Source organism: Silurus aristotelis (assembly GCF_946808225.1).
Source record: "Silurus aristotelis genome assembly, chromosome: 10".
Taxonomy (NCBI): Eukaryota; Metazoa; Chordata; class Actinopteri; order Siluriformes; family Siluridae; genus Silurus; species Silurus aristotelis.
In genome coordinates this window covers 9,039,402-9,052,389 of record NC_139583.1, presented here as the reverse complement: position 1 = coordinate 9,052,389, position 12,988 = coordinate 9,039,402, and the positions used below count along the sequence as shown (strand labels likewise).

At 36.3% G+C, this 12,988-nt stretch overlaps 2 protein-coding genes across 5 annotated transcripts in view; both read left to right on the top strand.

The window, feature by feature from the left end:
* Nucleotides 1-12,069, top strand: part of tbxas1 (thromboxane A synthase 1 (platelet)) — a 67,945-nt gene extending 55,876 nt beyond the window's left edge. For all 4 annotated transcript variants that reach the window (XM_083551950.1, XM_083551952.1, XM_083551949.1 and 1 more), the window contains 4 exons: nucleotides 6,638-6,726; nucleotides 6,881-7,018; nucleotides 10,599-10,761; nucleotides 10,906-12,069. In XM_083551950.1, coding sequence (XP_083408076.1) covers nucleotides 6,638-6,726; nucleotides 6,881-7,018; nucleotides 10,599-10,761; nucleotides 10,906-10,998 — 483 coding nt within the window. In that variant the 3' untranslated portion in view covers nucleotides 10,999-12,069. The remainder of the gene's footprint in view (nucleotides 1-6,637; nucleotides 6,727-6,880; nucleotides 7,019-10,598; nucleotides 10,762-10,905) is intronic.
* LOC310731884 (uncharacterized protein) overlaps nucleotides 1-12,988 on the top strand; it is a 421,718-nt gene that overhangs the window by 275,270 nt on the left and 133,460 nt on the right. The window lies entirely within an intron of this gene.

Here is a 12,988-nt window from a genome sequence, read left to right as displayed (position 1 = left end):
AACCAGGGGTCATGAACTTGTGGACTGTGGTCCAAAGGCAGACCCAGTAAAGTATTTCAGCAGATTGAATGATGCACTTGAAAAATAGTATAGTAAAATTGGTCCATATGAAAAAAGGAACTGGCTGTAAATTAGACTACAGTTTTCTAAACATGGCAGCTTTTGTATTTACTTAATTTATCTCATTTTGTTACTTTAATCTATACTTTATGTAATATCATGGCACATTTCATAGACATTTGTAGATTTCTTTTGATTTCATTTATGCTTTCTGGTCTGATTAATGTGTGGTTAAGAGAAAAGAACCAAAACCGAATGTGTAAAGATAACTGGACTAAGAAAAATGTGTTCATTCTCCAATCCAAAAATAAAAAGTTCAGAAGGTTTAAACCAGGTGTCTCATTTGTTCGAAACAGAGTGCTTGTGTATAGTATAGCATTAAATGGCAATTCTCATTACCTTTCATTTATGTTATTTGCTTATCCAAATGTTTAAAAGCTGCGAAATGTATATTTCTGAGCTTTACAACATTAATCGAATATCTCTGGTATATTCTGTCACAGGAAAGTACAGTTCTGTTATGCATGTTGTGAATCGCAGCTCTGTAATGTTTGTTAACTGAATGTAAGCAGTTTTATTAGAAGTCTGGCAAATGTTAGTTGCCCTGACTGTAATAACCATTTTCATAGTGCTTACCAGCAGTATGTTATTATCATCATGGCGAAACCTGCATACTTGCTTTGACTACGGGGAGCCTTATGACCTGTCATTTGAATTTCCATTACAGCTCTATTCTCAGGCACATCAAACTAAATTGAATAAAAGGTGCTCGCAGTAGTAGTAAGTGCTAAACGCAGAGCCAGTGCTGGCTGCTTTAATGGCTCTATCCCTGACGCACAGAGGGGCCGCGCGAACGCCGTAATGAGACTCAGACACATTGGAGGAGTTGGAGCTGGCCAAAGCTCTACACAGGACTACAGAGAGCAGGGTGATTTCCAGAAGGATTACAGTAGATAGAGGCTTGAGATGGTGAGGAGCATGGGAATTGGATTGAGAAGAGATCGTCTTCAACCACCCCCTGAGTTCATCAATTTTAATATAAACCACTTTGAATCATCTCTAAGCATGCAACTAAAATAAACCAGCGCAGACCATCTAATGCAGCCTTTTTCTGTACAAAAACCCATCTCTTTTATAGGTCTGACTTACTGAGTCCTTGTGTTGTGAAAAAAAAATGTGTTATATTTATGACCATCCCAGGTGTTTATGTTATTTTTTGCTGTACCCTCTGGTGTTCTGGAAAGCATCATAAGCTGTGTGATTTTAAAGCACTGTTTGCAATGCAGCCACTTTCTGGCAGGTGAACAGTGTGTGTGTGTGTGTGTGTGTGTGTGTGTGTGTGTGTGTGTGTGTGTGTGTGTGTGTGTGTGTGTGTGTGTGTGTGTGTGTGTGTTTGTGTGTGTGTGTGTGTGTGTTTTGTGAGTGTGTGTATGTGTGTGTGTGTGTGTGTGTGTGTGTGTGTGTGTGTGTGTGTGTGTGTTCCTCAATGTGATTGAAACTGTAATTTTCGCTTCTGCAGCAATGCCCTAGGTCTAGTCCATGATTTCTGACTTTAATAAGATAAAACCTTATTAGAAGATAGAGTAATCCTTACCTAGAGATCTTCTAATTAGATTGCTGAACTCAGAAGTTGAAAAAGAATTATAGATGTGCTTTATTGATCTTACTGCATAATGCTTGCAACCTGATGTATCTCAGTCGTTTCTTCTTTCCTTATCACACTGATATACAAGATAGATCAAACGCTGTGGAAATGTCTTTATAACGGTGCTGCTGAATTCTCAATTTCAATTGGTCAAAAAGTGTTGATTCATTTTCTACAACAGCAGCATGGACAAGTGTTTGGGAGTTTGAAGTGTCAGCAGTTTGTCACATTCAGAGGTAAAGCTTTAACTTGAAGGTTTTCAGAACAGAGGGATTTGTGGCTTCTCTTCAACATAAAAAGCAGCTTTGCTTCAAAAGCGAGAGAAAGAGAGGGAGAGAGAGAAAGAGAGGGAGAGAGAGAGAGAGAGAGAGAGAATGGCTGGTAAAGGAACAACTGTTTATAGCTGCTATAATGAAAGTGACAAGAGGAACTTGTTTTGTGGATGTTACTGCAACAGATAAAAAGTGTCTGTTTACTCCCAGTGAACTGGAATCATTGGCAAATTGCTGCTGTTACACACCTTGAGGGTTAAAACACCTTGGAATTTGCACCGCATACCTTCATCTTTATTTTCCTATAAAAGTGCAACCGATCATGTTTTATTCTTTACTTTACATATACAGTCATGAACCATGCAGTGCATCACCAGTTTCTGTATGCGGTCTCAGGTTGAATCTGTTTTTTTGTTATATTCTTTAGCAGTAACTTCTGTCTACATCTCTTAAAATTGTTGGCTTTTTCTATTCTTCAAATGAGTTAGCATAAGTTCTATTTCGTTTGCAATTCAAACAAAACCAAAAAAAAAAGTGTGGGTTTTTTTTGCCATGGGATTTTAATTAGCAATTTTTAATTATGTTGCTGTTTTTCATTGTTTCGGTCCTGGTCTGGCTTGAGCACTGTCCATCGTTGTATCAGTCGCACAGCTAGCTGTCAGTCTTTCGACCAGGGCTGTCTCTCGTTGATAAGGATACAGCCAAAGACAGTCATAGACATTCCAATTAAACTTGCTAATTAGTAATTTGCCCATGGAAACACAGTAGACTAATGAGAGCTGAGGGCATGGGTTCAAGTGTTAAGGTGTCTGACCTTGAAGGTACTGATATATTTCTCGAGTTACTCGTTTGATTGCATTGCTATGAAATGAAACAACATATGAAACTATTTACATACAACATATGAAACCACTTATTTCACAATGGAAATGCATTACAGTATTTATTGCTCTCTTTCTGCACACTTTTTTTAAAAATAACTGGCTGTTTGCCTAGCCGGCTAATCTGGGATGGCAAACGTTTCTCATGCTGACTTTCTCTCAAGTATTTTTTTCTCAATTTAGAAAGAGAGAGAAAGCCTTGTTGCTTTTTTTGTGCACTTAGAAAACAACACACATTGACACTGACTGCATTTGTGCTTTAACAGCACCCTTGAGGCTTGTCTTGTTTGTGCACATATGCCTCCATTACTATCAATAACCATAAATAACAGTTACTATGGAAACCCTATGGTATGTAGGTGATCAGAAAGGGCACCTGCTGGCAGCTTGGCACTCGCTGCTCTGTTTTCAATAACACTTAAGGGTCTGCATTTAAATGTGGTAATACAGTATAAATAAGCATGCGTGGCTACTGACGGAACAGTGAATGGAGGTTTGATGTCAAATACACTATAGCCATCCAATCTGACAGAAAAGTCAAGGTTGCTCACCCTCACACAGATACAGAATGAGGAGGTTACACCTGCAAAAAAATCAAGGTGTAATTGGATGTTTGTCTGTTGTCCCTGATGGGCCATGATGTGAATGAATGGCTAGGCATAAATAAGAAAGGCAGGCAGATGTGAGAAGGCAGGCTGCTGATAAGGGCCTCTGCTTTAAGCCCAGCTTATACCTCACACACACACAGGCAGAATGAATTTCATTTGCTGAAAGGAGCCTGACATTATTAATATCAAGGGGCTCAGAAATATGCAAAGAAAATGAGCTATTTTTGCTGGCTCCCTTTTTGAACATAGCAAAGCCTCTCATTTTTCCCCTCTAGCAATATGTTTGAAGGCAATATGCATAAGCTTTTTTAGCTCGCCATGTTTTTGTTAAGGTTTTGTGCTACACTGTAATGCCTTTTGTCCCACTGATTGTATGTTGGGCTTTATAAAAGGGACCACACACCAAAATTGGAAATGTAAATGTGCTTCTTCTTTTTTTTTCATGAAATTGTATTACTGTATTGTTTAAGGATACTGAAAAGCACCGTTTGTAGCCATGCTTACTCTTAAACCAAAATATATAGGCCTTGTAAACATTTTATTGCTTGGTAGAAATCTTTTTATATCCTAGATCCCACTCCTACAGGGCTTTTTGGTCACATAAAGAGAGGAATCAGGGAAATCCTTATGAGCTGCAGGACTACAGAAGTTACGATATCAGTCTCTAGTTTACACGACTACATCAATGTCCTTTTATATATGTACAGTAACAGGACACGTGTATATGCCTGTGAAGGGCTGGTTAAAAAATAATAATACAGCTATGAATAGACAAACTTGTATAACTTTGTCAAGCCCTGGTCCTGTAGTGCCTTACGGTTCAGTGGTGTGCAGCCTCCAGCCTCACTGGATCCTCTATTAGCAGCTTAGTGCCAGTTCACAAACTTCTGTTATTCTGCTGTAGCTTCACTCCAGGCAGGGATGTAAATCCAAACAAAGCCTGGCTCATTTATTAGACTGGAAATATTTTATCTTTACCTTGTTCTTTGGGTGCAGCCAGCTGTCTTTCTCTCTGTTTTATGTTTAGCTTTGTGTTAAGCCTGTCTGGACATCAGTGCATGCCCAGTGTCAGTTTATTAGGAACATCTGTACATCTGCTTATTCGCGCAATTATCCAGCCAATCATGTGGCACAAAATTATGCTGATACAGGTCACACAAGCTTCACTTCATGCTCAGATCAAACATTTGATCTCAGTGATTATAACCATGGTGTGGTTGTTGGTGCCAGACGAGGCTGGTTTGACTATTTTTAAAAGAGCTGATCTCTAGAAAAATCTTGTTAATGACAGAGATCAGAGGCGAATGTTTCAAAAGACAGTGTTGACTTAAATAACCACTACAATCCAGATGAGCAGAAGAGCATCGCATAATTCACCATGCACAAACTTTAAGGCGAATGGGCTTCTATGGCAGAAGGCCATATTGAGTTCCACTCCTGTCAGACATGAACAAGAATCGGAGGCCACAATGGGCACAGGCTCACTGACACCAGAGTGTTGATGTCTAAAAAGTTGTCACCTGCTCTTTCCTTTAATTTGTCTCAGTCTTGGCAGCACAGTGGCACCACTTGCATTGTAGTTGTCTCACAGCTCTGCGGTCCTAAATTTCAATCCTGAGCTCAGTATACGGCCTGTGTGGATTTTCACATGTTCTCCCCGTGTCTTCATGGGTCTGCTCCAGAAAACGTGCCAATGGAATCCCTGAATTTCGAATACTGAATGTGTATGTAAATATGTGTGTGCATGATGCCATGCAATGGACTGGCATCATATGCAGGGTTTATTTCTTGTGTCAAGTGTTAGCTGTGGGAGCTGTCAATTATTTGGAACCAGAAAGTATAAGAAACTGTCCAACACTGAAACTTCTTATATGCAAATAGAAAGCGGTTAAGGTCCTCATGTGTTTCAGTTCAAAATATCACTAATTGTATGTATTATCTAAGTATAGTATATATACGATCTAGTTATCATAGCATTTACCAACAGTGTATATGTGTGTAAGAGAGGGAGATAAAAGGAGAGTGACAGATATGAGGCATATGGCATATGAGGATATAAAGATTGATATCTGGTGCACCTACGCACATTGGCAAAGTTATGCAGTATACTTTATTCACATTATCACATTCCTTCGTTATGAATGCAAGAATGTGATCATACCTTAGGCTCTATTCAAGCAGAAAGAGTAATGCATAACTCATATTTTTATCTTTATTGACCCCTCTCTCGAAGGATTTTAAGACTTCTTTGATGAATGTAGCAGATTTAAGGATGAATTGTGGATGACACTGTAATTGACTTTATTGGTGACAACATTCATATTGGATCATATTCTCATTCCAAGCATTCATATTATCTCTCTTACTTTTATTCCATATTTTCCCAGTGTGCCTTAGAGTGATTGTCTTATTGAAAGGCAGATCTTTTACAGTGCACGTCTTTTTCCTCCCTGGCTTTCTACCCAACCTTTCGTTAAGGACATGTCACTTTGGTCTGGAATAGTGCAGCTGCCAACGAGAAGTGACAGTCCAGCCAGGCAACGAGGGCGTCTGTAGGGTGCGTGTAATGTGTGTGTGTGTGTGTGTGTTTGTGTGTGTGTGTGTGTGTGTGTGTGGCATAGAAGCCTCCCTCACCCTGCCTGGTCTTTTGGCCCTCCGGCTTCTGATTTCAGTGAGAAAGCAGAGTGATTTCAGGCAGCCGAGTCATTTATTATAGCCACACATTGTCTGGCAGGCAGTGACAAGGGAAAGAAGAGGCTGGAGGTGTTTATAGACAGTGCATGATCCAATATTCGCTAATTTTTGCCCTCAGTGATCATTCTTACTTCTCTATGTAGTGCTACATACATGTATAAAAGACACTAAAACAGAAGAGAGTAGATTTGAATTCATGATTTATCAAATGCATTTTACCACATGTATAAAATGGTTTAGTATATAAATGTAAGATTGGTTTAAAAATATATATTATTTAGTGAGACTTCATGCCAGTTGGATGTTAAATAACATTCAAATTTTTTTTTAACTGCTTTGAATTATGTTACACGGTTGCCCCCTGCTGGATATTTGTTAGAACTACACTATGAATAACAAAGGGAAAAGCTTTTCATTAGAATGTAAATGCATGTATTTCTGATTAATTTCCTTTTCCCTCCCCATTGTTTCTTGTAGGACTCAGTAGATTACACAAATATTCAGGAGCTGAAGTATGTAGACATGGTGCTGTGTGAGACTCTGAGACTGTATCCACCTGCATTTAGGTAGGACAATTCTATACAGTACATTAGCTTGTCCATTTATTTGTTTACAGAAGTAGCTACATCTGATTTGAATGTGATAAATAGTTTTTTATTTATTCAACAATTTATTTAAGTGTTACTTTTGTGTGCAAAAGTCTCTTTTATTGTATTGTAGATATGCACGCACTGTTGAGCAGGACTGTGTGGTGAATGGACAGTTACTGCCTAAAAGAGCAACAATCGAGATCCCAGCAGCTTTTCTGCATACTGACCCAGACTACTGGCAGGACCCCGAGAAATTCATACCAGAAAGGTATAAGGTTTTCAATTCATTTACAAATATCAACTGGGATATATTCATATCCACAGAACCTGACATTTATTACCCTGTATATTAAAACCTGTAATTTTTTTAGTAATCTCTGGAAAATAAGCAGATTACTACACTGAAAAAGTAAACATAATAGGATCCTCATTTGTTAATTTTTCTTCAGAATCAGCTTTTCATAATTTTAGAATAAAGTGTGTCTTGGAGTGTATGCCAGTCCAACACAGGGCAAAATGCACACACGTAGTCACACTTATTTACATTTTACAATTTAGAATTTAAAAATGCACCAATTTGCATGTTTTTTGTAAGGTAGGAGAAAACCGGAGAACCCTGAGAAAATCCCCACAGACACAGAGAAAATGTAAAAACTCCAGGCAGACAGCTAAAAATTGAACTAGGTCACCTTGTGAGGCAGCAACAATACTGCACTGTGCAATACACTGAACAGTAAAATAATACAGTCCATCCATCTTTGGGCACAGGCCCCCTCTCTTTATAAACTTTCTGTTTCCCCCCTTATCTCTACCTGCTACTCCCTCAGCTCAGAGCCTTTCGCCCTTTTTATTCTCAAAAGAACGAGTCTTTTTTACTCCGCTTTATGACCTTAGGCTCCTGCTGTCTAACAAGTCCCCACTCACTACAGAACTCAATTATTCAGCTTGTTAATCTTTCTCTCTCAGTGGCATCTCAAGATGGCTAGGTGGCTAAAAGGGTCATTTGGCTCCTCTGAAAACACCTAAGGCCCTTAGACAATTTGGACAACACTTTCTGTGGTAAACTTACAGAAAGGAGGCATTTTGAGGATCTATTTTTGACTGAAGAAAACATTTATATGATATCTATTACCATTGTGAACTTAATTATACATAATAATTACATTTGAACAACGTATATAATTATAATTGCACACAAAATGTATTCACCTGATTTGTGTATGAAAATAGTAATCAGCATTGCAATAAATTCAGTGATGGTAAATATATAACATATTTGCTAAGACAAAAATCTCATAATAATGTAAGTATAAAATATATAATTTTATTTGTTATTTATACAGTAACTAAATGGTGAGCTATAGTCAGTTTTTGAGCTGATGTGTTTGAGATATGGAAAAAACAGGCAGAGCTGCAGACCTGAGCATTCTTATTTATATTTGGCAGCATTGTATACTGTATGTTAAACATGTACAGTAATTCTTTTGGCAATTTTTGACATGGCTTTGACCATAGGAAAATAGTTATGGCCGAATGACTGGGCCAGCAGTGGTGAGTACCTACTGACAATGGTCCATATAGAGACAAACCATGAACCTAGTGACATATTGGGCCTCCACGGTTCTTAAATGTATGAGGGCAACAAAGGCCATTTCATCTGGTCTGAACCCACCAGAAGGACTAATATGGCACAATTTACTTTAGATTTAAATGATGGTTACAGGAAGCACCCTGCTGTGTATAGGGCTGATTTAAGCAGAGAATTATCATAGCCCATGCTGACTCCTGTCCCCTGTTAGACCAATCTTGGTGCATTGGAAGTCAGATGGTTTCTCACACTGCATGCATATTTCAACAATGGATTGAAGAACATGATGAAGATTTCAAAGTGTTGCCCTGGCCTTCATGTTTCCCAGATTTGAATCTAATCATGCATCCAATCAAGCACTTTTATTGGTCTTGAAATAATCCATGCTGCTACAAATTGGAGTTGTTTTGGTGGCATGCAGAGGTCCGACATATAAGTGTGAAAGTCGGGTGACCAAAATCATTTGGCCATAAAGTGTATTAATAGCTTAAGTAAATAACAGATTGTATTTGGCCTTTTCAGTATGGAGTAAAAACACCCCTAATTTGTTCAACATAGAAAAGAACTCAGTCACCATATCGTGGAAAGTAGTGCCTCAGTAGTTAAGGCTTTGTCTCAGTGATCAGTAACCTGAAGAAATAATTGAATACAAAAAAAAGAATAAATATCATGACTATGAATCAGTCAAGGTCTTTTCTAAATGCACTTTTCTTCAAGTAAAGAATCTGTTATATGAAGCATTACTCATTTTCTTACAGTAAATTATTTTTAATTATTTATAAATTATAAATTATTATTATTATTTATATAATTATAATTTAATTATATATTTAACTCATTTTAATCATTTCTGCCAAGAAATTAAATAGACTTTTTTAGGAACTACAGAAGTCACTTATAGGTGCACATGAACCCCAGCATTCATCACTATCATTACAACTATGAATTAAAGATGAACAAATATAAAAATACAAAATACATTTATTTAATGTTTACTAAAGAGTTACATTTTAAATGTACAATTAAAAAGTTAAATGTTTAATTAATGATTGAATGTTTAATAAAAAAAAATCTAAAATTAAATTGGTGTTTGATCACATTTTAAACATTTAGAAAAAGATGATAAATGTTTGATTACATAAATGATGAAATGTGCAGTGCCTGTCAAAACTTTTATATTATTTACATGTAGCTTAAATTTAGGTTAAATGTAGTTTAAATGAAAAATAAAAGGAATACTGAACCAAAGTGGCTACCGTTCCACACTTCAACAACATCCAGTTCCATTTGGACTGTGGCTAATTGGAACCAACTTCACCATGCAACAGGACAAAAGCATACTTTCATGAAATGGCCTTCCCAGTCACCACACTTAATCCTATTGAACTGCTCTGCGATAAACTGTATCACAAGGTCAGAAAGAAATATACAACTAAAGAACACCTTCGGCAAGTTTTACAAGAGGCATAGCAAAGTGTTTAAGATGAATGTCCGGAGAAACGTACTGTCTGCATGCCAACAGTGTGTAGCTCTAAAAACCATAAAAGACAAGGTGACTTCTAAAGGTAGTGTAGAAGAGTAAACTTGTACTAAAATTATTATCTATATTATTATTATTATTATCTATATCATTACTATCTTATTATTTATCTATAACAAATTTATTATGATTAAAAATACTATAAATAAAACAAATAAAATGCAAAAAAAAAAAATTATACTCAAAATTAAATGCATCGAAAAAATGAAACATACACAAAAAATGCTAAAACAAATTGTAACGTTAAGTTATACTTAAGTTAACTCTATAATAAAAGATAAATATACAACAGTCTGATTAATTTTGGTTTTGTTTCTGGAGGCAGGCACTAACAGGAAAAGAGAAAAATAAAAATAAAGGTGATCTTGTGCTTATTTAAATAGTTATAAATGTCCTAAAATATTCTGATCCCTTTTTTAAACAACTGAGATGGAGATGTGTGTGTGTGTGTGTGTGTGTGTGTGTGTGTGTGTGTGTGTGTGTGTGTGTGTGTGTGTGTGTGTGTGTGTGTGTGTGTGCATGCTGTTTCATGAGAAAACTGTACAAAAGGTTCTGCCCCAGTTATGACTGTGGCACTTTATGTTTTTGCACTAAAACCTGATAAACTTTGTGTTTTTTTGACTGAAATGCTGTGTATTATGTAATATGTAACCTGCTGTCACTCTAAATTGAATTAAAGTGTAATGTCTGCAAGCTTTTAATATTTATTTTCTGTTTCAGGTTTACCCCTGAAGCCAAGGCCAGTCGACACCCTTTCGTGTACATGCCATTCGGAGCCGGGCCTCGCAGCTGTGTGGGCATGAGACTCGCTCAGCTAGAGATTAGAATTGCACTGGTCAACATCTTCAAAATGTTTAATGTGGTGGCATGTAAGGAAACTGAGGTGTGTTTATTTCACAGTCTTACCATAGTATTACTATAGAGGCATTTTGCTAATCCATGACCTACATACAGAATCAGATTTCTAAAACTATTCCCTCTGTTGCTGAGTAAATCTTTTGACATGGCATTTTTATTTGTCTTACAGGTTCCTCTTGCATTAAAGTCAACTACCACACTTGGACCCAAAAATGGCATTTATGTCAAAATTACCAAGAGAGAGAATGTTAATGATGCATAAGAAATAGGGATTGGGAAAAGTTTATTTACAAATATGTGTACAAAAATGTAAATAAATCATGTAATCTGATGTTTCTATTCTAATGTTTTAATGTAAATAAGAAATTGCTTATTGGACAAAATGTTCTTATTCTCGCATTAATACCAAGGAATAACAGAAGGAATAAAAGGTGTGGTTCATCAGATTAATGCTTTTTGTGAAATTTCTTGTCTTATTATTATTACCACCAGAAGGTGGTGTTGTATCACAAGCCATCCTTATGTCTGGAGTGTAGATGTTTCACAAGTTGCTTTGTATTGGCATTGTTATAAAAATGACTATATGAGTATTTCTGTTTATGATTTTCTATTTTGTACACTGTGCCATTGTCTCATATCACAAGTTTTGACTGGTTAGAAGTTTACTTGAGGAATAATAAATGAAGGGGATTTTTAAGTAATGGTTTAGATTCAGTGTACAAAAACTGCATACCCTAAAAAATCTCTAGCTATAGATGTAAAGGTTTTTAATTGTTACATGATGAATCCTACATCACCATTTTGTGACTTTATAAAGGGCAGCAACTCCAGTTAAATAACAGATCACAGCAACAACACTATAGAAATGAAACTTGGATATATTTTAGAGTAGTCAATGTGCAGCTTGTATAGCAGTATAGATTTACTGTCTTCTAAAAATAACTCAACATACAGCCATATTTTTTTGATAACTGGCAACAAAAGTTAGTACACCCTAAGTGATAACAGCTGTACGTTGTGTAACCACGCAAAGCCACATGCAAGCTAAGATATGCAGTGAATAGAAATTCACTTTGCTATAATGTATATGGGACAAATAAAGACTAACTTATTCTATTCTTTACAGTTTTTTTAATTTCCTGAATCAGGAACATCTGGACACCCACACAGGTGTGTTTTCGCAATGAACAACAAAGTGTCGATAAAATAGACATGACCAATTCCTACTTGCTATCTTCTGTGTGAGTGCAACAAGCTGACTCACTAGCTTAGGACTTTAAGGTTCTTTTGTACTCAATACAAAACATCAGTGAATAAAAGTCTTGAATCCAAAGTTCGTTTGACTGTTTAATTATAAATCTCAAAACATAAAATAATATAAACTTAGGATCTTTACTTTTCTTACAAATTAACTTTGAAGTTTCAAAGGGTTCTATTTCTTTCATACTAAATCTAACCGCCAATCAAATTACATTACACTAGATCACTGCAAAACTGTTTACATTCCAATTTCTAAGTTTCATTTGCAGCACAGGTTTTTCTCAGATTTTACAAAATAAACTTAAAATATTATTACTTCCATAGAGATGGCTTCAACATTCTGCAAGGACAAAATGAACGTTTGCAGATATGATCCCTGTCAGACACATCATGCGTTTTGATCTGACGGAGCTCCCTGAACTCCTTGCTTTTCCAGGAAAATTATTTGACCCTTGAGCAAGAGAAGACATACCGAGGATACCAAGCCATCTAGAGATGTACCAATGCTAGTTGGATCCCATTTCATTAAGATTTCAGACATTGGACTTTGAGGATAAACAACCTCTTAATCAATACACCAAAAAATAACATTCTACATATACTGTTTCTCTATCAATTAACATTTAAAGGCTCTGGCATGGAGAAGTTGGTTTTAAATCTATAATGAATGAATGTTGAGCTAATACTCTGTAGAATATACATTACTCATAATCACACACTTCAGTGCTCATGATATTTCTCACATTTTCCAGCTTTTGAAATGTTTTATGATTTATAATTACATCTTGGTGTCACCCAAATGAGAATGGGTTCTCTTTTTGAGTCTGGTTCCTCCCAAGGTTCGTTCCTCATATCATCTAAAGCAAGTTTTTCCTCATCACATTCGGCCCAGGCTTGTTTACTGGGAATAAATACACAGTTTATTTATCTAAAATATTTTTTTTTCTATATTTCTTACATTCTGCAAAGCAGCTTTGAACAAAGTATATGGT